The sequence below is a fragment of the Fringilla coelebs genome, assembly GCF_963513975.1.
Source record: "Fringilla coelebs genome assembly, chromosome: 1".
In the NCBI taxonomy this organism is placed as follows: Eukaryota; Metazoa; Chordata; class Aves; order Passeriformes; family Fringillidae; genus Fringilla; species Fringilla coelebs.
In genome coordinates, this window is record NC_140028.1 from 34,997,986 (window position 1) to 35,023,343 (window position 25,358).

Genomic DNA, 25,358 nt, shown 5'->3' on the forward strand with positions numbered 1-25,358 from the left:
AGCAGCAAATATTTATATAACTTACCATCAGAGTCTGACACTGCTGGCTCAGATGTCTGAGATACCATGGAGACATCTTCTGGCCTTTCTGCCAAATTATCCCCTTGCAATCTAAATTGCGGAAAAATGCAATGAAAACATTTGCAATCATAGGATAAGACGCAGAAGAAGATTATCCTTGGCTACATATCCTGCTCACAACATTGCCCTAATTAAAAGAGCAGCTTTGCTGAAAAGCCCACACTCATGGTTCAATCATAACCTGGACTGTCTAAAACTAGCCTCCAAGGAACAGCCAACTGAATCCTAGTTTATGCATTTCTGTAAGTCTCATTCTACAAAAGTGGGGGTTTGGTGTGCATGTGAGACTGCAAGCTTCCTTCCTTGTCAAAAATATTTTAATGGAATAGGACTGCACTGGATGTCCATGCCACTGTGCTGGCGGTGCGGTGGCCTTGGTGAGGAGAGGCTGGGGCTGCCCTGAGCCAGTCACAGGTGGTTCCATCTGGCTCCAGAAAGAACCATGGTAGGGCATGGCTGAGCTCTTCAGCCAAAATGGTGGCACCCTGGAGGAAACATAGTTAAGGAAGAGCTAGTCACAACGCCACACAGGCAGAAGAGCAGGGAACAGGAAGAGTGGGAAACGGCAGAGGACACACCAAGGTCAAAGGAGATAATGCTCCATACTCTGAGCAGATACTCCCCTACAGCCCATGGTGAAATGCCAGAAGCAATATCCCATGCAGCCCCTGGAGAACCAACATCAAGGCAGGTGAGTATGTCTGGGATGGACAGTAGCTGATGGAGATCGCACACTGGAGCAGGTGAAAAGTGGGGTGAGGAAGGAAGGGCAGAGAGAATCTGTAATGGACTGACCACAGACTCCCATTCCCTGTCTCCCCTGCACTGCTCAGTGGGTGGGGAGTGGTGTCTGAAGTGAAGGAGTGCATTTGGAAAAGGGAGGTGGGTTTCTCATCACCTAAACCTATTTTAATTGGCAATAAATTAAACTAATTTTCCCCAAGCCAAGTCTGCTTTGCCCATTACAGTAACTGGTAAACAATCTCCCTGTCTTCACCTTAACCCACAAGCTTTTACTTTCTACTTTCTCCTGTCATCCTACGGGCTGGGTAGGAAACTAGCCCTTAGCCAAAGTTAACCCACCACAGGGGTTATGTATGCAAGAATATTTCCTCCTCCTTTGTTACTTGTTAAAAGGAAAATAGAGTAATTATGGCAGACTTTGTCTTCAGGCTTTCTCGCTGCACCAGCTGACTGCAATGCCTTGACAGCAATTTATACAAATAATGCTCATATCTGTTTTTTCAAATGAGCATCCCAGGAGTCCCACCATCCTTCTCCAGGCTCTTATGAATCCTGAGTACAAATTCTGCTCTGAAGAAGTGCTTTGTAGCTCTAAATGCAATATAACTGCCATTTACATAAAGGTTATCTTACCTTGGGTTTATTCAGACATGAAAAGAATAAGAAAAATGCAATTCAATTTTGCAAAGCCCTGGAATCATAAAAATGCATTGAAGTAAAACCTTGGGGAAAGAAAGAACTTATCTCTTGGAAGAAAAAAAAAGTTCTTTTCACTCTGTATTCTTACTCTCTGCAGCTGTTTTATAGTAAGCTTGAAATTAACCTTTGAAACAAAGTAGAATCCCCTTATCTGCCCTATCTCTGCCCTATCTAAATTTCACATTTTATGATTCTCACAGTTATCTAATATAGATGTCATCTATTTGTTTGTACTCCTCAAAACCATTTCCCCAACAACCCCATCCCCCAATTACTTTAATCTCCTTTTATAGCCCCTAGAATCATATATTTATGATGGAAAGCTCAGTGTAAATTCATCATATTTCTTATCTAAGGTGGCAGATCCATAGAACATGAAACTCAGGACAACAAAATGTAAAAGTTAGAAGCTGTAAACCTAATTTTGAAAATTACTTCTATGAATCCTTTATAGCTCTGTACCTGGCTTCTAATGCTCTAGTTGCCAATTCTTTAAAAGCCTAGCTTGTCAAACAGAAGCAAATTATTTTGTATCCTAAAGATATTCAAATTGGGAGAAAACAAATTGCAAATGAAATAACTATGCAAAAAAAGGAAGCTCTCAAAAATCACAAAATTTTCCACTGCAATACAATTCACCCATCCTCCTTCACTACATACATACGCACAATTACTGCAAGCACATACTCAGTCTTTGAAAGATAAGCATGAAATTGCAGGAACCAGAAGTGTGATACTCTTGTCTCCAGCCATGTTGGTAGTTCATTTATATTTAACCACAAGGATAATTACTCCAACATTTTCTGCTTACATTACATTCATAAAAAAAGTATCTCTAGATGTGGAGCAGCTTCTTTTATCCCATCAGAATTTTCAAGATTTTATAATATGCTCCCATTCTGAGCTTCAATAAATCCAAACCCGACATGAATAACTGAAACTATGCTCATCTTATTCTAGAATTTAGATATATTTCAGTGGTCCATTGCCTCATGAAGAACACATACACACACACACAAAAAATGTTTTCAATGTATCTAATCAGAAAATCCACTTGATAAATTTTACATGTTTTACATCATAAATTTTAAATCTTCCTAAAATTTTACTTTGTAGGAAGAAATGGCTGGGGTACTGGGTAGATGGGTGAATAGGATGTTTGACACATACATACCTTATTTTCACATCCAAATTTCAAATTATTTATGTATTTCTTACATATAGATGCATATCAGAATAGATTCTCATGAAACTCAAGCAACAAAAAAGTCACAAACACTATTTCTTGCAAAAGAAGTCTGGTACTTGGACTATTACAATTTTTTCTTCAAAAGTAGTATTATTCATAAGACATCTCCACAGTAAAATGAAAACACTTAAAAACTCTTAATAAGAAAGAAGCATTCATTAGAAAGACACACAGGTTTAGAAGAGTTACCTAAAAACTACTATCTTACAAATGCTTGATGGACTATTTCAGCTTTTAACCAAAGCATTATTTCAGCTTTATTTTTTATTATTTCAACTTTAATATAATTATTTTAATGTGAGTCTAAATTTGATACCTGATCACCAAAAATTTTTCCCATATCTGTTTGTAGTGGGATTTCTTGCTTAGAGGACATTGTTTCAGTTATATTAACCAGCTGCATGTTGGAGCTTCAAGAGCTACAAAAGCAAACAGCCTAAAGATAAATATTTCAATTTTCTTTGACCCCAAAATGCATTCCATGAAAACTGTTAAGGGCTTCAGGACCAAAGATATTCTGAATAAATTCTATAGATTTAGTGCAGAAGCATTATGTAGGGTCTATCACTACAAACAAGCTTGAGGATGTGTGAATCACAGTCCTCCTGCTGGTATGATCTTAAAAATATGATTCACAGAATGGGTCAGATTGAAAGAGACTACACTGGGCCATCTGGTCCAACCACCCTGCTTGACCAGGGTCATCCTAGAGCACATGACTCAGTGTTGTGTACAGATGGTTCTTGAGTATTTCCTGTGAGGGAGACTCCACAACCTCTGGGCAACCTGTTCCAGGTGCACAGTCACCTGCACAGGAAAGAAGTTCTTCCTCATGTCCAGGTGGAACTTCCTGTGCATCAGTTTTTGCATATTGCCCCTTTCTCTATTTCTTGGCATCACCAAGAAGAGCTTGGAACCAGCCTCTTGAAACCCTCCCTTCAGACTTGTAAACACTGATAAGGCCCCCTCTCATTCATCTTGTGGCTGAACAGGTCCAGCTCCCTGAGCCATTCCTCCTCGCAGGAGAGATGTTCCAGTCCCTGCATCACCTTTGCAGCCCTTCACTGGACCTGCTCCATGAGCTGCATGAGCTCCATGTCTCTCTTGTCCTGAGGGGGCCAGAACTGGACACAGCACTCCAGATGTGGCTTCACCAGGGCTGAGTAGGGTTAGAATCCCTGGCAATGCTCTTCCTAATGGCAATGCTCTTCCTAATGCAGCCCAGGACATCTTTGGCCTTCTTGGCCACTGGGCACTGCTGGCTCATGGACAGATGTTGTCCACCAGGACCCCCAGGTCCTTCTCTGCAGAGCTGCTTTCCAGCAGGTCAGCCCCCAGACAGTGATGGTGCAGAGGATTATTCTTCCCCAGGTGCAGGACCCTGAATTTGCCTTTGTTGAATTTCAGATGGCTCTTCTCTCATCTTTCCAACCTGTCAAGTTCCAACCTGACAAATTTCTACCTGGGAACTCCTCCAGTGCACTAAATATAGACATACATGATGATCCTCCTCTATGTCAACACTGTTGTTCTATGACATTCTCAAAATAAGTAGTTAGAGAAACTAAAGTAAATTTAATGTTATATCAGAATACTAGAATTAAAAAATACCAACACAGTTCACATAATACTTCTTAGGACTACATGGGATTAATAAAAACAATTACAAACATAGGTACTTTCTATCATCAGGGCCAAAGGAGAAGGCATAAAGTATTCTGAAAATGAAGCAATGGAAATGCTTTGGATACCTCATAGTGAGATATATGCCCTCTAGTATTTGTTCTTTGCATAGATCACTGATTCAAAGTAGGTGTATTAATAATTGTCTTGTGCTAGTTTATAACAGAGTTTGTACTTTAGGAAATTTTGGTGCCAAATAAAATTCAGAGGGTGATTGTCACTTACAGACAGAAATTTAGATTATATTTAGGTTAATGCTGTTTTCACCTATTCTTCCAGAAATATATCACTTAAATAACCAAAATCCCATTCTATTCCTTCCTAAAATGACCCAGCAGAAGGGTTATCATTTTTAGACAAAATCTCCTTTAATCCCAAATAAACAACTACAGGCAAGAGTTATATAATTACTATGCATGTGGCTGGCCTTCAAATTCTGGTACACAGCAAAGGACTTATTTTTATTTTTAAACATAGCAAACTAGAGCTGGATAACTGTGCTCAAATTCTGACGCTCCTTAGAGGTAAACAACAGAAACTGAAACTCCACTTGAGAAGAAATCCTGAAAATCTGCTATTTCAAGAAAATACAAATGCTTCTGCTGAATTTTTAGCAGTGAAGAAAAATTCCTTTGGGGCTCCAGGACAGCAAAGGGCACTCTCCAAGGAGGAGGGGGGAAATTGCACGTCTAAGCAGTGGAGCTCCAGCTGTTCTCTCTGCTTTGCCCTGTGTCAGCTAAATTTTGTTGAATCTGAATAAACACCGTAAAAATTTTTGGTTTCTGTGAAACATTATTCCTGAAAACACACATTTAATTGGAAAATTCCTGATCTCCATTGCTAAAAACTCAGTCAACTTTTTTTAGCTGAATACAGTGAGAAGGAGTGGAAAGTTTGGTAAAGAATCCTTAAATCATTCAGCAAAAAGAGCAGTCAAGTTGTTTTCATGATCAGCCAAAACAGGTGCATATTTTTAAGGGCAAAACAACAAAGTTCTCTGAAAAACAGAGGTAATGTCATGTTTGAATTAGAATCTTAATTAAGGAGATTTTTTTTTTTAATTTTTTGAGATTTTTGTTGAATCACTTATTTTCCTTAAATTATTTCAAAGTAGGTTACCCATTCTCTTGAAAAAATCCTACCAAATACTTCCATGATTTAGTTTCTTTATGCAATAGTTATAATTTTGAACCAAAAATTCAAATATACATTTTATAAGATTAATTAATATAATGAACTTATTAACAAAAGAAACTTAATATACATATAACATGATGATGTTCCTTTGTCAGCCAAAGAGAATTTTAATCAGAGATGAGAAGAAGGATAAATTTGACTTAATAGACTTCCTTTTTTTTTTTCCTGCAAATCATCTGCTTCCTTTCTGTAATTTAAAACTTCACATCTACATCTAATCTTCTCTGATAGCCCTGTAATACTGAGTTATAACTTTCCTAGGACAAATACATAACTCCAGGAAGTTATAGCAACACAGATCAGACAACAAAAGCTCTGAAAGGCCCCACATGCTTTTAGGTCACATTGAATGTTTTCTTGCACCTTTCCCTAGCAACCTCAACACCAGTAAGAGTATTTCAAGCTTCATAATCATCTGTCCTGACTTGCCTATAATAATGAGTTTACTTCATTCTTTGTTCCCAAACATACTGATCCAAATTCTGACCTCATGTACCTTGACTTACTGACTCCACAAGTTCTGCACTCCCTTATACTGCTGTAAAATCCAAAGCTGTTTCAGCACCTAAATGTAAAGCCAGGAAATTCTGACTTACTCCATTTGTTTTACTAATGTCTTTTACAAATATAAAAATATTAAAATTGTGCCATAAAAATTCCTATTGTATTCACAGGTACAGAGACACAAAGATGTCAGTTTTCCAGTACAGACTGTACCAGTTAATATAATGGTAAAATTATATTAAGGAAATATTATTGAAAAAATATATAGGCAAAAGTACTCTTTATTTGGTAAAACTCCTCATCAGCTTTAGCTACTCACACTACCTTCCTAGTGAAGATTAGATTTTTTAAAAAGTTTACATGATTTTTAGATCACAACTGTAGAAAAAAAATGCCTTAGATCTATGGGAGGAAGATCCTCTAACAAAGGATTCTGAATTTGGTGAGCAATGAAAGTGGCTGCCACCTCTGAAGCAACAATAGAAAAGCTCTGCAGCATGTCGCCTTTTATATTAAGAAATCAGTGCCATACTTTCTGTTTTCACTCTAAAATACAGGAAGCATCTGCATTGAAGAGAAACTAAGCAGGAGGACTACTGGATTATCCTGCAGAACATTACCTAGGAAGGCAGACATTTCCAATATCAAAAATTAGGACCACACAAATAATTACAAATATTTAGTACCATTTCTAAATAAAATGTAGGAATATATGCTTAATGATACAATCAGCATGCTTTCCAATAGACATTTATAATTCCTTTAAATCCACTTTAAAGAAGTGATGCAAGACCATGAGGCCTTGTTGTTACTACCAGCAATTCTATTAATGTGAGACATACAGAATTTATATTACTTGAGTTTCATCCTGATCTAAGATACAGTTAATCTAAACTAACTTCATTTTCACCAATACCATTCAACCCAGTCTGTTTCTTGCTTTTGCACTCACTTTCTTAAGGACACTATTTCTCAGTGCTTAAACATCAGAACACAGAAAATTATTTGAAAATTCATAAAACCAGTAGTTAAAAATGGATTTTGGTTGACATTCATTCTCCTTTTGCAAATTAAACACACTATTTTCCAGTCACTCTTGGAGATTTTTGTGGAAAGTTTCCACATCACCAATAGTTAATGCACAGCATAATGCTTTCAGCTGGTAATACAAGAACATACACTTGCTGAGCAAAACCTACACATTGACACAGCCTGCAAATTAATCTTTTTTGTATGCTGTTTGCCTTTCCAAAATGTCTGAATGCAAGTCTTTGTGCCTTTAAATAAGTAGACTCTGCAGTTATTTCTGAGGAGAACCAAAAGTGGAAATATATTTCCCAGAGTAAGGAATCCATAAAGAGACTGAATTATCTAATCCTTTTACAAGATGGGGAATTAGGCCATTCTTATGGCAATCTTTTATCTGCTTCTGGCTTCAAACCATTATCTCACAAGAGAAAAATTACAGTCTTTGTCAGTCTTTTCAGACTTAACACTCTTTCTTCTCCTGTGAACCATTTTTTCTAGGACTTGTGAAAGAGTTTTGTGTGTGAGTGTGCATTTGTGTCTTTAAGAGCTATATTAAACAGCTATCCAGAGCCTCAAATTATGACCAACAAGCTTCCTCAAGCTCATGATCTCCTGGTTTCCTCCCTGTATCTTTTTCATCCAGAAGAAACTTCTGTGGCTAATATACATCACATTGTTGTACAAAACTCAGAAAGAATCTTGAAACATTGCCATAGAGAATTAGCTTGCAAAGCACACATCAAAGAGAGCAAAGGAAAAGAAGGGAGAAATGCTTGGTAAAGCACTTGTCTTTTTAAATTATTGAGGGGGTTAAATGGGTTTTGTAGGGGAAAAGAGAAAGACATGTCTTGACAAGATCTGCAAATGAAGGACAGAAAGAAGCGGATGTTGCCCTCTATTAAACTGAGGAGAGCAGAATAATTTTTAGGACCAGCAAAATAGTATTAATTTAATAGTCAAATATGCTCTTACTTCCTTCATTTTTACAAATCAACACTAGGGCATGAAAAAGGCCTAAAAAAATCCTTTACATCTACTGTTCTTAGAATTTCTCCACAGCAGTTTTAAACGTTTGCAAGTGCACCAACCTGCTCAAACCAATTCTCTCTTTAACAAACAGCCTGAAATGAAAAAAAAAAAAAAAATACTGTTGAACAATAGTTCTTACAAAAGATAGTCTAGTGACATGCCACTAATTCACAACATCTTATTCTGCACTCTCCCTGCATAACCAAAACCACATATTAATACCTTGTCATTAGGTCACAGTAGGACTATCTCCAGATAAACTTGGTGCACTGCCATGTTATCCAAACAGATTTATCATGATAAGGTGTATGTGTAATATGTAACTCACATGCAAATGTACCCAGTGCTCATGTTTCAAGTCTATTTTCACTAACATGTAAACACTTAACTTTCTTCAAACAAATGGAAATCTTCCCTTACTTTTATGCTGACTGACAGCTTTTTAAGTCAAAAAAACCCAAGTCTACCTCACATGTGCATACTATAAGGAAATAAAACAGCTCTTAAATCTAACACAGAGGGAAAGACATGATCTGAAAACACTGGTCTCTTCATAGCTTATTATAATTTTTGATAACAGATAAAATTTTTATTATCACAGTATTTTGTGGAACTTCTCATAGGACTGAAATTATTGCTTGGTGAATTTCCCAAGTGGGAAAAACATGTGAAAAAAAGAGGGAGGAAAGAAGCCTGATCTTTCTGGGATTTCTGTCTAAGCACTTCATGAAAATCTCCTGTCTTATATTGCTGCCTTCCCAAGACACTGTTAAGATTTTGAAAATAGAGAGACTTTGGCCATTCTTCCAAAACACAATTCACTAGAAGTTTTCCATGAAACTAACTGAGGTTTAGGATTAAAAATTATACTATCTTGTGCATTTCAGAGGTCAAACTTAGATCCATGAACTCAAAAAATAATTTGAAATCACACAGATATTTTCTATTTTGCATACAGTAAGATGTTCTAAAGAAACACAAGACAGTGAAAGAAAAGACAAGCCAGTGTGTTACTCTTAAAACTTAGCAAGTCAGCCTACCAAACCTTAAAAAAAATATTTATGGTCTTTGATAACCACGAGCGCCAGTAAAAACATTTTCTGAATTATTTTCTTATTCAGTATTTTTCTTTTGTTTTGAAAGCACAAGATATTAAAGTGGTACACCACTCCAGGGAAGGAAAGATAGAATGATTTGTTTTTGCTGTACTTAGCACTTACAAAATCAAAAGACCATGAATATACTATTTTGGCTATTTATGCATCAAAACTGGGCAAATTAACCACTGCCCAAATGCAACTCATTGAAAAAGCAAAGTGAATATTTACTTTTTTTTTTTTTTTTTTTGCCACAGCTTTTTCTTTTCCCATAATTATTTTCATTTTTCTACTTTATAAGAAGTTTTAACTAGCCAAAGGAAAAATATGCGGTTTGTTTTCAATTTTCCAAAGTGAAAGGAGAATTTTAAAAGTTATAAAGAAGTACCATATGGAGTTTAATTTACTTGTTTGCCACTATTAAAAGGGAAAATATGCAAATAAAACATTTTGTTTAGGACAAAGTCTGTGAAGCTGGCACAAACAAACATGAGGAAAATTCAGCTCTTTTAAAACAAGAGGTCCAATAAAACTAAGGTTTCAAAAAAATAGATAAAGGAAAAAAGAATGTAAAATCGTGACATGAGTCATCTGGAATGACCTATAATAACAGCCACTTAGAAATAGTACACAGTCAGAAAGATAATATGAAATGCATGACAGAAAATAAAAAAATGCGTGTATGTAATCAAAAATTTTGATTTAGATTTGAAGACATAAACTTCCTCAAAGTCTGTACATGAACCCTAATCACAGAATTTTCCCTCCAGCATTCATTCTGTACCAACCGCCTCAGCTTGGAAAGACTTTTCCCCCTTGGTACTTCGAAGTAATTTGTTCCCAGGTTTCAGGAAAATTAACAAAGCAGAAATTTCTGCCAGAAACTGAGTCACTAAGCTGGCCTTACCACTACTGGCAGACATACAAAGACTATTCTTTATGCAAATACATGCACCAAAGCACACATATACCTGCGCCCATTCCCCAGTATTGCATCACAGTGTACAGACTCAATTAAGGGATCACATGGAGCACTTGAGAGGTTATTCTTTCTGACACATCTGTGTATTATTGATTAATAATATTAGAGTCTATAAAGAAAAACAGGGAGTTATTTTAGATACATTTTGATAAAATTTTGTTCTAATTCCATCACCTCTTAAAACTGCAGTTAAAGGGATGATTATAGCTCATGTAAACATACCAGAACCACCTTTAAGTTAGCATTTTCACAGAGCAGTTAGCAGCTAAGGAGTATTTGCACATACACATAACTTTTTCTGCTAGAATTCAATGCAGACATAGCTGTTTATTATGTCACCCAGGCAGCACACACTGTTATTTATGGTCAGGATTGGGAGAAAACAGTCCATGGAGTTTCAATGTCATTCAGTCCTGCATGCATTTTCATGGTATTACTCCCTCTGAGGTGACTGATGCCAGTTGGGAAAAGAAATCTTACTGACTTGAACAGCAGCAGTCTGCTGAAAACAGAGCAGAAGCATCTACTGTGATGGCTTAGTCTAATCTGGCAGAATATAAACCTAGACCAAGTGCAAAAAAAAATGCACCAGTAGCAAAAATCACATCCTTTCTTCTGCAGGGACCCATGGCATCTATAGAGGATGCTGGATGTTGACCCTTTTTCACCCTATCCAATTAGCCTCTATCCCAGTTTTCCATGGTGCAATATCCATTCTCTGACACCTTTGCATCCCTGGTTCTAGAGCTATTTTGGGATTACATGCCTGGGCAAGGTAGGAGAACCCACCTCATTTCAAAACACAAGTCAGCCATACCAATAGTTTCTGTTCAGGGAACACAATGACAATGAGAGCAGACTCGTCATAAACAATAAGGAAGGGATCTTGTGCAAAGTGGAAGCTGAGGAAGCTTAGTAGGCTTCCTTTCTTTTCTTGAGGAAATCTTCCAGGAGCCTGTCACCACTGTATGTTTTTTAAATGTAGTTTTTAATCAGTATTTATGATCTTCCTCATAAAGGTAATTAATTTCATTAATTTTTCTCTTTGGTGTCTGAAGTTTCAGGAGTGTTTTCTGGGGACAGTGCATACAGTAAAATAGCTTTTTAACAGCAATTTTTTCCTTCTTTACAGTCATCAGCTTTTCTGCTTTTGATAGTTAAACTAGATTCACTTGTCAAGCTTCAGACTATTTTCTGCACAGCTCATTATCAAGTTTTCCATGAAATGCTTTTTTATGACCTCAGGTCTCACTAGTGTTGTCAGAGCTTTGTGGTACTGAGATAAAGCACTTCCATACAAATGCTAAGATTATAAAACAGTTGAAGCTGGATTAATACCATAGAATTCCTCAGCCAACCAAATAATTCCTGTTCTTTTCTAGAGGTATATGATGGCCAATTCAAACAACAGTTCCATAGTTTCCACCATTAATCTGAAATTATGTCAAATTACAGCTGGCTCCTTCATTTCTTTTGTCTCCTCCTCTGTAGGTTCCTGGTTGTCAGGGCTCTACATCATGAAGATCTGCTCAAATGCCATTGATGTATTGCAGAGAATCAATATGTGATTTTAAATTTCACTTAGCACCACATAGTTTATATGATTATAACCCAGGCATGGATGTAGCTGAGACTATAGTGTAGAAACCCAAACTTTAAAAAATCCAAATTGTTAAAGAAAAGGTTACTAGTAAATAAACAAGCTAACTTGAAGACTGAAGGACAAGACATCTTAAAGGTGTAAAAGTCACAGATGATGAGCAGGGTAAGGTTTCACAGGCAAGGCAAACTGGCATGAGAATCTTTGAGTACTTTCTTCAAACCAAGCTTTCCAAAAATATCTATATTGGCAGCATGCACAGAGTACCTAATTTATTCTACATTAACAGCTCAAGGGTACAAGTTACTACACTTAAACTGTACTCCACATCCCAAGGATGAGAGTAAGAAAAACTCCATTTAATTTTTTTAATATATAGATGTACTTTGTTTGTTTGTATCTATATTGATTCCTCTAATATGTTAAAAGGCCTCACTACACTGTCCTTTTGCTTTAGCTAATCTTAAAATATTAACTAAAACATTGCATCTCAACCGTACATTTGTATGCGACTAGTGCTCCTTCCCAACATTCTTGTTCAGAAGCCTTCAAGCTTGTGGCACAGTATGTTTTCTATAATCCCATTTCTTTTTTAACCACATGCAACCCCTTTTTTGTATTCTATTGATGTTAAAAAGAATGAATGCAGCCCTTGCGCTATTAAAAACAAAAAGCTTCTTACTTTCAGGAATGCATTGGCAAGACTCCACAAGAACAAGATTTAACTTTTGAGCATGGCAGTGGGCATACAAGGCTAATGGGTGGTCCTTAAAAAAAAAAGAAAAAAGAAAAAAGAGAACCCCCTGTAATTCATTCAATAGTACATTAATATTATCTTTTACCTTATGGTTGATTAAATTCTTGCAAAATGCTCAATGTGCAAGTCACAATACATATCAGAATTATGGAAGTGGTGTTTGGCTTTTACAAATTGTCATTTAAATATCTATTTAACCCATACAAGTTTTGTTAATGTGTGAGGATGTCTTATAATTCATTGGCCAACCTGAAATGCATTTGTTTTTCCTGTATGTGAGAAAGGATTCACAAAAACATGTTACAGAATGAGTCAGTCTATTTTGTAAGCCACTCAGACCAACTGTGCCCTTGGACAAAGAATGAATTATTATAACCATTTTAGTCAAATAATCAAAATCCAGATCCATTTAAGTAGAAGTGTCCTTCCCAATTTTTCAGCCTAAATAGAAAAAAACAAACCTTCCAAATACAGGGTAGGGGTTTTTTGTAGCTTTTTTTCTGTATCAATAAACCTTGTTTTGTTCTACCTTGTGAATGATGTCACCCCTTTATTTAGATGACTTAATATGCTACTTAACTTGCCCTGTAGTCCAAGAGCAGCTATGGGAATAACATTGTTCTGGTAGCTACTTCCCCATTTGAAAAACCTCTTAAAGCTGTTATCCATCTGCATTTCGCTCATCGTGTGTGAAACATCTATACAGAAAACAGTAAGCTCTCTGTTTCTTACAGTTATATGCCAGACTACAAACCAATTTATACTCCAGTAGAATTAACCCTTCCTTTAATTTCTCATCGCCCTCTGGGGACTTTTTTACAAAGGTTTTTTGGGACCTTGGTTGTTTTGGGGAGAATTTTTTTAGTTTTTTTAAATCATAAGCCATAAAAACCAATTTGGTATGAGATCTTGAAAGAATTCTCTATTTTTATTTCCTGGATGTCTGCGTGGAGAACTTTTCCTTTTTTTAAAATTACAGACCCGGTCTGTGATAGCTATCTACCTTCTTATTATGTGAAGATGATTGGTGAAATTATTATGATTAACGGTTAAATATCAGTTTCTAAAAAAAAGTTACAAGTTTGGGAGTTTTATTCTAGTTCAAATAAAGTCAATTCTGAGTCTCATTTCTTATGATTCACAAACAAGTTTGTACTTTTGCCTAAGAGACTTAGGGCAAGTGAGAATATTTTCCCAAATGCACTGTCTTGACATCATTGTAGGTTTCCTCCACAATATAAACTGGATTTAGTTTGTCTTGTAACAAAATTGGTTTTTATCTCCAACTATAGTCACCCATTTGGCATTCCTTTTTTGTGGTACAAAAGGTAGGAGATATACTGGCACTAACTGAAGTCTGATCACAGGTATCTCAGCATGGAGGAAAACCATTGGTTTAGTCCATTCTTCTCATAAATCATTGCTCTCATTGCAGGAAGCTCAAGAAGCCACAGAAATATAAGATATATAACTGCACCCTACCGCAGGTGGTTTTATGGGGCAGAGAAAATGAAACCAGCACTATTCTCAGGCTAAGGTAACCTACACATAGCCATAGACGTGTTCACTCTAATTTTCAAATAATGAGGGAGCGCTAATGATTTAGGGCAAGAAAACGTAATCCTAGAAGCAAGAGCATCCAAAACTAACACACTCTTAATGAAGAAACAGGGTGGAACTTCAATAAGAATATTTGCCCTTTCCAGGTGAGATACAAAATATTAACCCAAATTACTTAAAGCTAGTACTGAAAAACTCCTTCAATTGTTCAAATAAATGTCTCTCAGAAAAGCTCCAAGATATTCAAGAAAGTGGGAAAACTTCTGAAGGAGGTGTCATAGAAGGTAAATTGATGGGTGAGTAATGAGAGCAAAGCATTAAAAAAAAATACATCAAGGTTGAAAGAAATCAATTATGCAAATGTATGAGTAAAATTCAGTGTTTTGTATGAGCCAAGACATATGTTTCCTAATATTTGGAACTTTGCCAATGAAATTTCAAGTAAAAAGTCACATTTCTCATAACGACAGCCAAAATACCTTCAGCAATCCTAATCCGGTAATCTGACTTGACAAGGCCTATTATCTATACAACATCACTGCCATTAATAGCTCAAATCATTTCAAATCACCTTGTACAACTGAAAAATTAATAACATTAAGAGGAAATATACCTGTTTAATTGTAATCAAAAGCATGCATAACAGCTTTTATTGACTTATTTTAAATTGTATTCAAACATGTCTACAATCAAATCACAGTATTTATATATACACTGTGCAGCACACGAGACTAGTAGAAAATGGAATATGAAAACATAAAAATATAATTTCTAAAACAAATTAATACTCTAATAGGTTCTGTATTATGACCTTACATTAAATATTAGCCTTTGTCATAACAACGGAAACAAAGGCCAACAGTGAGAATCTGATTCAGTGAGATGACCCAAATACTCAGACTCTAATTTTATAGCACAGTATTTTCAAGGCTATATCATTGACTACCAGATAATCTAATTGCTCATGAAATCAAACAGTAAAAATGTCTTCATGTCTTTGAAGCCACTTGTTTCATGCAACTGTCTGTACCCCCTACTTCATCTGCTGCAAGAAGGCGCCAGACTAAACCCCTGTGAAGGTACTGAAGAGAGAACTAATTGCACTAATAACTGTCTTGAAGAGAGGAACGGGTGTCCTCAGTAAGCAGGAAGGAATGCTCCAAAAGAATGGACAGACTTTATTGTTATGAGTAAAAAAAGAGTACCTATTTTTTTAAAAGTTGAAGAGTTTAAATTAAGCTGGGAGTTGATCACTGGCTGGGAGAGTTCTTTTGTTAGCTGCATATTGTAATCACCTGTTAAGAGTTATTGTTAACCCTCTGTTGTGGAGAATTCTCCTTTCAGTAACACCCTTGCCTGCTGCCAGGAGGATGACAACCCCTCCTGACGGTGGGAAGGGAGGAGACCTCAGGAGACATGTAAATTAACCCCAGACCCAGGATGCAATGGGGTAAAACCCCCCCAAACTCATCAACTAAACCCCCAAAGGCAACGAGCCAAACCAAAATTGAGAGATCAGGGTGGTGTATAGATGTCAGGGACAGAGTCCCAAGCAGAGATGCTGAAAACCTCGGTCACCCCTCGCCCGAGCCACAGAAGACATCAGTCAGAGCCAGGACCCCTGGGCTGGCAAACCAAATTGAGCAAAGTGTATATACTCATTGTTCTTGTGAGGATGGGACCCTCTCAGCTCTGCCTCCTGGTGAACAAAGCTGCACTTTTCTTCTCCTCTGAGTCACTCCTGGGACCAATAGCATGAATACTGTGGACCTGTCAAGCCCCCCCCCCCCCCCCCCCCCCCAAGCTGATCACTTATAATACAAGCATTGAAAGGAGACAGATCTCCTGCCCGATGTATTTCATTTATAACCCTGAAGGAAAAAATGCTAGTTTCCTCACTACTGGATACAACAGAAATACCAGTTTGTCTCTTTTGACTTCCATTGCTCCTAAAGAGATGGTGTATTTTTTAAATTCCTCCAAAGTTTAAAGAAACTGCTAAACTGCAACAAGAGCAAAAAGAACCACAGTCATGAAGGTATCACCCAGTTCCTCACCGATTTCCTTAAACATGGTAGGAAAACCATTGAAGGAGCAATGGCAAAATAAAGCATTGTTTTGCACTCTCTGATAAGTGAAGTGACAAAAGGAATTTTGTGAGATCTTTCTCTCCCAGCTCATTTTATTTTAAAGGCCAGAATCGTGTATTACATGCAGTTAAAGAACAATACCAATAGCCAAGGTTGCTAGGTTTGGCTCAAGATCTGAGCCCTTTGTTCCCTGGTGTGCAGGATTGAGAGAATATATAGTATCTTGGCACCTGCTGTTAGCAGCTACTTAAGGGAATTCAAAATTTAATTAACCTTCATAGTAATCCATAAAAGATGTTATGTAAATTCAGAACTTCAGAATTCAGAGAACTTAACGTTTCTATATTCCTTGCCTCTCTACTTAATCCATGGACTATGTATGCCAGGTGAAAAAATGTGCCATGCTTTCATGTAGGTAGTTGTTTGGAAACATTTTACAACATAAGCAATTTGTTTGTATGAATTGGGAAGAATTCCATGACTTGCATGTTTGCTCTTTTAAAGGCCACACTGCTGACAAGCAAAACTCTAGAATTACAAGGCCATCCAGTCACTGCTGCTCTAACAGTACTGTGAGGTGAAGTTCCCTGAGGCTCCACAACCCTGCTAGAGATGCTACTGCATGAGTGATTCAGTTCTGCCTGTAGTTGTGCTTCCAGAGCATCAGAAAATGTCTTGAAGCATGTCTTGTATGTCTATATAAGAGCTTTAGAAAAGTAGTAATTTATGAGCAAAATGGGGAAAAAAGTAGAAAAAAGTAGGGTGGCATATGGCCAAACTTTTGACTTAATTTCACCACAGGTTGCTTTTTATTTACAAGTGGCTAATCCGCTCTCAAACTACACAATAGAACAGCCACTGGCAAAGGCAGGCAGATAAAATTGGCATGCCTCTATATTATTCTTGCTAATCTGAACCATTAACAGAAGGGTGAGAAGGCTAGTTTTGTCATTTAAACAGGCTTAAATCCTTTCTCCAAATGAGCTTTTGTCTACATAGAAGAATTTATCCAGGAAATTTAAGGGGTTTCTGTTAGTGTTGCATTCTCAAGTTGACTAAGCTACAGGAATACTAACCTGTTTATTTGGTCTTCATACTGTAAATGCAAAAATTATTGCCAGCTGTCAAAACCAAAAGGGGTTCAACCTGACTAAATTATTTCTCAGAGGTGAAACAGGATGAGATTATAAAGTGCTAAGAAGCAACTATTTGAAATCCTGAACTGCACCTGTGCAACTAAATCTCCATTTATACAGGTGCTTTTCAAATTGGATTTGAACCCTTAAATTCTCTGATTCATCCCCTGAAAAACCACAGAAGCTCAAATAACTAATGAAATTCAGAGACGGAAGGGCTCAAAATAGTTTCAAGCTGTGAAGCAAGGCCTAAGACTAACGATGTTCTTTGATTCACTGTCGATGCGACACATCAAGCATAAACCTAAGTTGTACAATTCAAATGCCAGAGGTCATGGGGTAGCCAGTAGCTAAGTAATTAATTTTTTTTAGCACAGGAGAGGTCATCACCTGGTCCATAAGCACAAAACACAGCCAAATACCTGGAAGAAAAAAATGTATTGGTTAGCATGATCTGGTTTTGTTTCGATTTTACCTGGCACATCTTGCACATATATTCAATGTGACCTTTGCTTGAGGCTCAGCCGTATGAGCACTTCGAGTCTGATTGAATTTGCTCCCAGAAGACACCACACTTGTTACTCCTTCCATTCTGAGATCATCAAGATCCTCTGCAACAAGACAGAACAAAGGGATGAACACATGATTAAATTTTGCAGCAATAAAGAAGCCTTACCTGTAGAACCACTAAAAAATGGAACTGCTCAAAAATCGGGAAGAAAACAGCTACTTGCATACTAATAGGAAAAGACATTTGAAAGGATTTTTATTTTTTTTATATTATCACCATCTTATAAGGGGTTCCTTAAAAAGTTTTCAGTATCATTTCCACATCAAACCATGCTGCATATTTTAAAAATCTTCATTTATATGGTTCATTTTTTAAAAACTTGTCATCAAGAGATGCTGTCCAATAGCTCTATTTGACACTGGACATATTGAAGACAAAAAAAAAAATTATGTATGCTCTTCCTCTGTGGTTTTTTCATCATCTATTCACTTAGCAGTGAAAAAATATTGCTAAAATAAGTGTTCTGCTAAAGACACAAAATATGAAATGGACATATATATCACATTGAAAGGGACCATAATGTGCATACTTAAATCTACCATATTCCTGTAATATGGGCAACTCACAATAAAAACTGAATTTTAAATTACTGTAAAATCATTCACATTTTGAAGGGAGACAGAAAAGGGTCTCAGAGATTTTTTTTCCCAAGATGACACTGGAATAGTGCAGCTCAGTTGGACTGTAAATGAATTCTCTTGGTTTACAGTCAGGCCATTCTTTCGAGATTAATCTCTATTTTTTTGCTAAGACAAAACACAAAATATTTTTGCTAACACAAGTTCTCTATGCCTCATGTATCTAGAAAGCCCAATTTTCAGTTGTTTATAACTTGATTAGACTCTAGCTGAAACAAGCAAAGCACTGGCTAGCTTCTGTTAAAAGACCATATACTGACCATGTAACCACTCCACGTACTGACTGATGCATGTGGTTTATGGTACACAGTATGTCATCACCTAATTAAAATGTTTTTCAGAAATTCTATACACATGTATTTTCATATATTTACATTTACAAAAGAAACCTAATGTTAAAGGATCTGAATAAAGCAGGAAATACAAAAAATATTTTAAATCCCAATATCAGATGGAGAAAAGTCACAGAGAACTTTAAAACCAGAGGAGGCTAATTAATTGAATTAATTGGAATTTAAATACACAAATAGTCATTATAGACACACAGTGGACAACCAACTGCTTTTCATACACAAATAAATGAGATACAACTCCTCAGATCTCTACCCAAAATACTTCTGGTTGTCCTCTACAGGTCATAGACCCTACTCTTACCACGGTTCTTTAAACTCAGGGCAATGTGGTCAAATTATCAGGATTATGTCCTGTTAACAACACTCTTTTGGGGAGACATGAATTTTAATGAGCAACAGTCAATAGCAGCTAGGTTAAACTCACATGAAAAATTTGTGACCAAAGTTCTCGAACTACATTTTCTTCTCTGTAATGTTTTATTTTACTGCTTAAGAAAACTTTCCTCCCCACCACCACCCTTCCAGCCAATTTGTTGCCTTGATATAAATTGACAAGTGTAGTGAAGTTTCTGGCTTCATTTTACACCATTTCAACACCTTTTGCTTTAAATTTCATGTATGGTTAATGCACAAACTAATTCAAAGGACCTGGAAGGTTATATGATAGAAAGCTATGAAATTAACCACCTATGAGTCATTTCAGAAAAGGTATTACATATTTTGGAACACATTATGTATTAAAATAAATACAGTTTAATTGTGCTTTAAAGGGGTGTGAAAAGTTCCATACTTTTTAACAGATGTAAACCACTGGATGAATTACAGCTTAAAAGAAATTGAAGTATATGCCTCAGGTTTTTCTCCCACTAAGCAGATGTGATTTCTTTAAATAAAGTTTTCAACTGTTCTTTGCTTGATTAACTTTTGATTCTCTGCTGCCAAGTGTTTCAACAAAGCAATGATATAGGCTGCCCTCTGTGATACCTTTTATATTTGAATTTGGATATCAAACCCATGCCTTTTTTGTCATTTTTAGTCAACTACCAGCCTTTTTCTCTCAAAAGAAAATTAAGTGAAACTTTGTGCAAGAAATGTGGATTCAAGAGCTGCCTGTAGTAGTAGCCAACAGACAAGTAGGCAGAATAGTATGCAGTATTGATTTATTGTCAGATGCTGTGAGAATAACAACTGTAATGTGCATAAAAAATGAAGATTTAAAACACCAGAAACCTACATCATATACAACTGTTATTTTTCTCAAGGAATTTTAGTTGATCAAATTCAACTCTGGATGGAATTTGTCAATGGCAAACTACAAAAAGCTGTTAATAATACAAGTAAACAGGGAAGTGTAACTCCACCTACCAAATCCAAATAACTGCAGTATTTGATTTCATTTCATTACTGCACCTCTGCATCAATATGGAATGATTTCAGTTTCTTCTGGATACTTCAGATTTATAATACAGATACTGAACATTTTCTCACTAAAGCAACTGGGCTTTGAGAAGCTGCCTGTTTTATAATACCCATAACTTTGGATGGGAATTTTTGAGATGGTAAGCAAGTTTATACACCATCTTCCAGATCATCCATTATTAAAGGCTTTTAATTAAAAAAAACACAAAACAAAACCAATAAAACAACAAAACTTAACAGCAGTAAAACAACCATACAGAAATTTTAGTGCTAAACTCTGAATGTATGTGTGCATATTGTTCAATAATTCACATGTGCTTTGCAGAAAAATATCTGATCACAAATAAGGGAGTTATTAAAATAAATATAATCAGTGAATGCATTAGTGCTTTTAAGAGTTAAAAAAAGAGCTCCAAAGGTTCAGATGCTTCTATCAGAAAGAACCAGTCTTAGCAAAATAGGATTTCATTAGAGAGTCAATACAGTTACAGGGTCTGGACACTGGATCTTTTCTCTTTCTTTGTATTCTTTGCTAGACCAACTAGTGATGATACAGCTGAGTGGCTCCGTGATTTTATTGAACAGCAATGAGGTAATTCACGAAGAAAAGAGAGAAAGAAAAGCCAAGCTGGTGACTGCTTCTGTCATGAAAGACAAGAATACAGTGAAACTTCTCAAATCCTTAGAAAATTGCTTTCTATCTTTGTACAGTGAGAGGCTGAAGGTTCACATAATGAAACCATCTCATTTATGCTAATAAATGTTTGCTATTTTAATGTATGATTGTTCACTGTATTTCTGTGCTTTAATGTTCACTGTCTGCTATTCTCTAGAAAGGGCATGTGAAGACCCAGCTTCAGTCCTACAGCAATTTCCATTAAATATGTTCTGTGCATTAAAAAAACTACATGTGAACCAAGCAAAAAGAACCTTTCATTTTCCTCAAATCAGCAATTTACCAAAAGGAATTCATACTGCTGCAATCTTTATGCTTTCCCACAACAGTACACATAAATACTTGGAAGTGAGATAAAGATCACAAGTGTAATATTGCATAGCAGATGTTTTCTAGATTAATAATAAAGCTGTGCTAAGCTTAATTCATTGTGATTTTTTTTATATAGAAAACTTTCACCAAAAAGGGGAGGGGAAAAACGTTACCTACTTCAACAAAACAAGAATATAGCCCAATAACAATGTAATGTTTTTAAATAGGACATTGTTCACAAATATTTACTTACTTTCTTTTTTGGGAGGAAGGGATGGCGAGAGGGAAAGGGGCACTCACTAGTGCCAAGTATTCCAGAAACTGTGCAAGACTGCTTATTGTCTTGGGATGATAGATTGTGGAATCATCTTACAAACACAAGACTTGCCCACCATTCATTTTAAGGACAGAGCTCTTATGCAAAACTCCTATAAAATACAGTGAAAGCTTAGTTGCACAGAAGGCTCACATAATCAGCTATGTTGTATTGTTTTCTATGATCCAGTCACTCTTGTCTCCTTCCTCCATTATAAAACATGTAGTAATTTCCCAGGAGTACTTCAAGAAGTATAAGGTTCAAAGCTGGAAAGTCTATGGCAGCTCAGTTTGTCAGTTCAGTCTAATACTAAGAAAAGCACTAAATGTTTTCATGTGAGAGTAAAAATTCAGTAATGAATTCTGATTTATATTCTTGCATGCCACCAGGCAATCCTGATGCATCAGTAAAATAATGTCTCATTTGTTGAAACAATTAATTCTTCAGGGTAGTGTTCTTACCTTATGGTAGACATTGATATATTCCTTGTATATAGCATTGATTTGTCAAGGCCTTGTTGGCTGAAGCACAGACTCTTAGTATGCTCTACTAATCTCTATTTGAAAACAAACAAAGGCCCACCCAACCAACCAAAAAAAAAAAAAAAAAGGCAAACATTGAACAACAAACCGAACAAAGAAAGAACCCAAAAAACTCAAATCAAAAATCCTACTGCTGATAGAAGTTCTGCTTGTGGAATCTAAGCAGCTTTATATGTCATATTTTTATGTGTCTTAATATGTTAACCAATCCTCTTTGTTTTAGATAAATTATCTTGCCAGATATCAAGAGACAAAAAGACCACATTAATTCCTAGTGAAATATTGGGGCAAGCACGAAGTAGGCTTCCAGAAAAGGAAGAATCATGAACTTAGAATATCTGATGCTTCACTCTTGAAATAGATATTTTAAATATTTGCTTCAACAGATGCAAAACTGAAGTTATCTTCTGCACTACACTAACTGCAGAACATATAATTTTGTTTTTTCAATGTTATGGAGCAGAAAATGCTGTAGTCTGGTACATATGTTCTAAGATGTTTTTCCATAAACATCTTCAAATACCAGAATTTCACCTAGTTCAGACTCATGCCATAGACTTTTGATACAAATATGAACAAATAAATATTGATATTTCTTTAAATATCAATAAATACATCAACAGACTAAGGTGCACTCCTAAGGTGCATCTAAAATTTTTCAACACAATTTTCTGAAGACATCTTATTTAAGAAGCATCTCAAGTTGACAATAAATTCCCTAAACGTTTGTGCTTTCACTGATGGATGCACAGAAAGCCAATTGAAACATTATGCTGTTGAGTCCTTGGGTTTGCTCATCTACATCTACCTGTATCAGTTGTCAGAGCCAATGAAGCAGAATCTCACTCCATAGTCTAAAAACCACAAAACCAACATGGGAGTAAGGAAAGCAGCATTGTTTCAGCAACTGAAATATACAATTAATCATTGATTTGAGTTGTCACTTTTAATCAGCAAGAGTGAAAGGAATCTTTCCTCAGTATCTCCCTCTTCCTGTCTTCCCTCAGCTGGGATTAGAATTAACATAGGAGGTAGCCTTTTCTGATGAAGATGTTCTAGTTTAATTAAACACTTCAGTATCTCAGAAAACTACATGAAGGACTGGCCCACAGGGCTCCTGCTTATTCTCCCTTTTTCCACAAGGTGCGATAGTTACTTTTGATTGAAAACAAATAACTTGCAGGCAAGACTGATGGAACACTGACTTAGGAGATGAGTGCATCTCTACGTGCAGTGCAGGGGGCTTCAGAGCATATTATGGTCTCATTTTTTTACATGAGAAAGTCTATAATCACAGTTGAAAAGAACTGGCATTCTGCTCTCTTATCATTCCCCTACTTGTAATCCAGGGATCTAATATCACCAAATAACCACTGCTCGCCCACCAGTTCAGCAACAATAACTGACTAAATAACTACTGTTGCTCCTTACCAGTAGGGATTTCAAACTCATTGGTCTAAGCTACCAACTAGGAAGTTTCATTCAGTGCTAATGAATTATTTTTAAATCTTTATTTTCACATTAATGGGAATCTAGTGTTGTTTGGAGCATTTTCATTACTTCTACCTTACCAATAAAATAAAATTTAGAATATTTCACTTGCTACATCACATTCTACAATGCATTACTGCAATTGCCATAACTGTACACCAGTGCATGCACTGTAATAATGCAGACTCTCAAAAAGGTCATAATGAGGTAAAACCACCTGAAATTCTGGAGTTCAGAAGGCATTTAAGGGAATGTCTTCCCCTTGGTAAATTTTTATTTTTTCCTTTTTTTTTCCCCTTAACTTTTAAAAAAAGCAACTTTTAAAATTAAAAGCAAATTTTGATCAATATTTCTAATTAGCTCCAGTTCTGATGTCACTCATTCCTGCAACCACAATAGTTGTGTACAATTTGGGCCACAGTTCAACTCTGCATTCTTAAAAAAACACCAAAAAAAGCTTTTTCATAATAATAGAAAAAAACCATGTTTAAGTCCCTAAGTTTTTCTTCAATCATAACAAAAATATCAAAGCATTAGAAAAGAATGTATATTTAAAAGGTTTCGGTTTGTGGTTTTTTTATTTTTTAACAAAGGGGAGACAGCTGTAATATTTTGAAGTGCATTTGGTTAATGTAGTACAGATGTGCCTTACAATATATATCTGTAATACTGAATTTTACCTTTTTATTCATTAAGTCTATTTTGAATTAATTTACATGCAGTTTATATAAGTTTTACAAAAATGAGCTAAGATGAGTAATTCATTAGTTCAGTATTCCTCACAAAACACAGAGCCACTACAGTGCAGTTTCAGCCAATCAGACAAAATATTATCCTGTTTAGTATTTTGTGAATCAATTTTTGCACTGAGCGCCACATTCGTTCTCTTTGCAGCCATGTAAGTTACTCTACCAGTCCCTTGGCTGGATTAATCTTAGCTAGGTTTTTGAGAGGCCAGTGGAAATTCATACACCTTTTATTAAAATAAAAGTTGAGGAAAAGCATTAAAATTACAAATAATCTTATGCCAAAAATTTCCAGTAACACTGAACCTTCCAATAGAGCTTTTTTTTTTTTAACTGTTTGTCCAAAGATTTTTGGAGTGCCAGTATGTATGCTCTCTTTCATAAACCTACATACATCAAGAATTCCTACAGTGCAAATATCTATTTTCCCAACTTCTTTTTTTTAAATTAAAATTATTTAAGTAAAACTAAAACATTTTACTTTTCCTCCAGAGAATTTTCTTCATGAAAGAGAACCACAGTAAGTAAGAAGCATAATGCTTATACAGCTTAAATTTTCTACTGATAAACTAGCACATCTCATATTTTAGAAAAAGTGCCTGTCAGTCAGGCACTATTGCATATATTATACTAGAAAACTTCCAGTTAATTAAGGGACTAATATATGAGCGATCTCAGACTGGACATTTTGGGCACGCAGGGAAAAAGCAATGAAATCTCTAAACTCTCTGTGTGCACAGGCACATTTAGCAACAGATAATTCCTGTGTTGTATGTGAAAGTTCCTATTGAGCTCTAGATTCATTAAAGTCCTGACTGAGACAGTAACCACATAAGTAATTCTATGATAATCACCAA

At 36.0% G+C, this 25,358-nt stretch overlaps 1 protein-coding gene across 1 annotated transcript in view; it reads right to left on the reverse strand.

Annotated features, from left to right (window-relative positions):
- Positions 1-25,358, reverse strand: part of LOC311155134 (uncharacterized protein C8orf34 homolog) — a gene marked incomplete at its 5' end in the record, with an annotated part of 140,312 nt that overhangs the window by 26,462 nt on the left and 88,492 nt on the right. The window contains 2 exons of the mRNA XM_084208059.1: positions 26-111; positions 17,913-18,048. Coding sequence (XP_084064185.1) covers positions 26-111; positions 17,913-18,048 — 222 coding nt within the window. The remainder of the gene's footprint in view (positions 1-25; positions 112-17,912; positions 18,049-25,358) is intronic.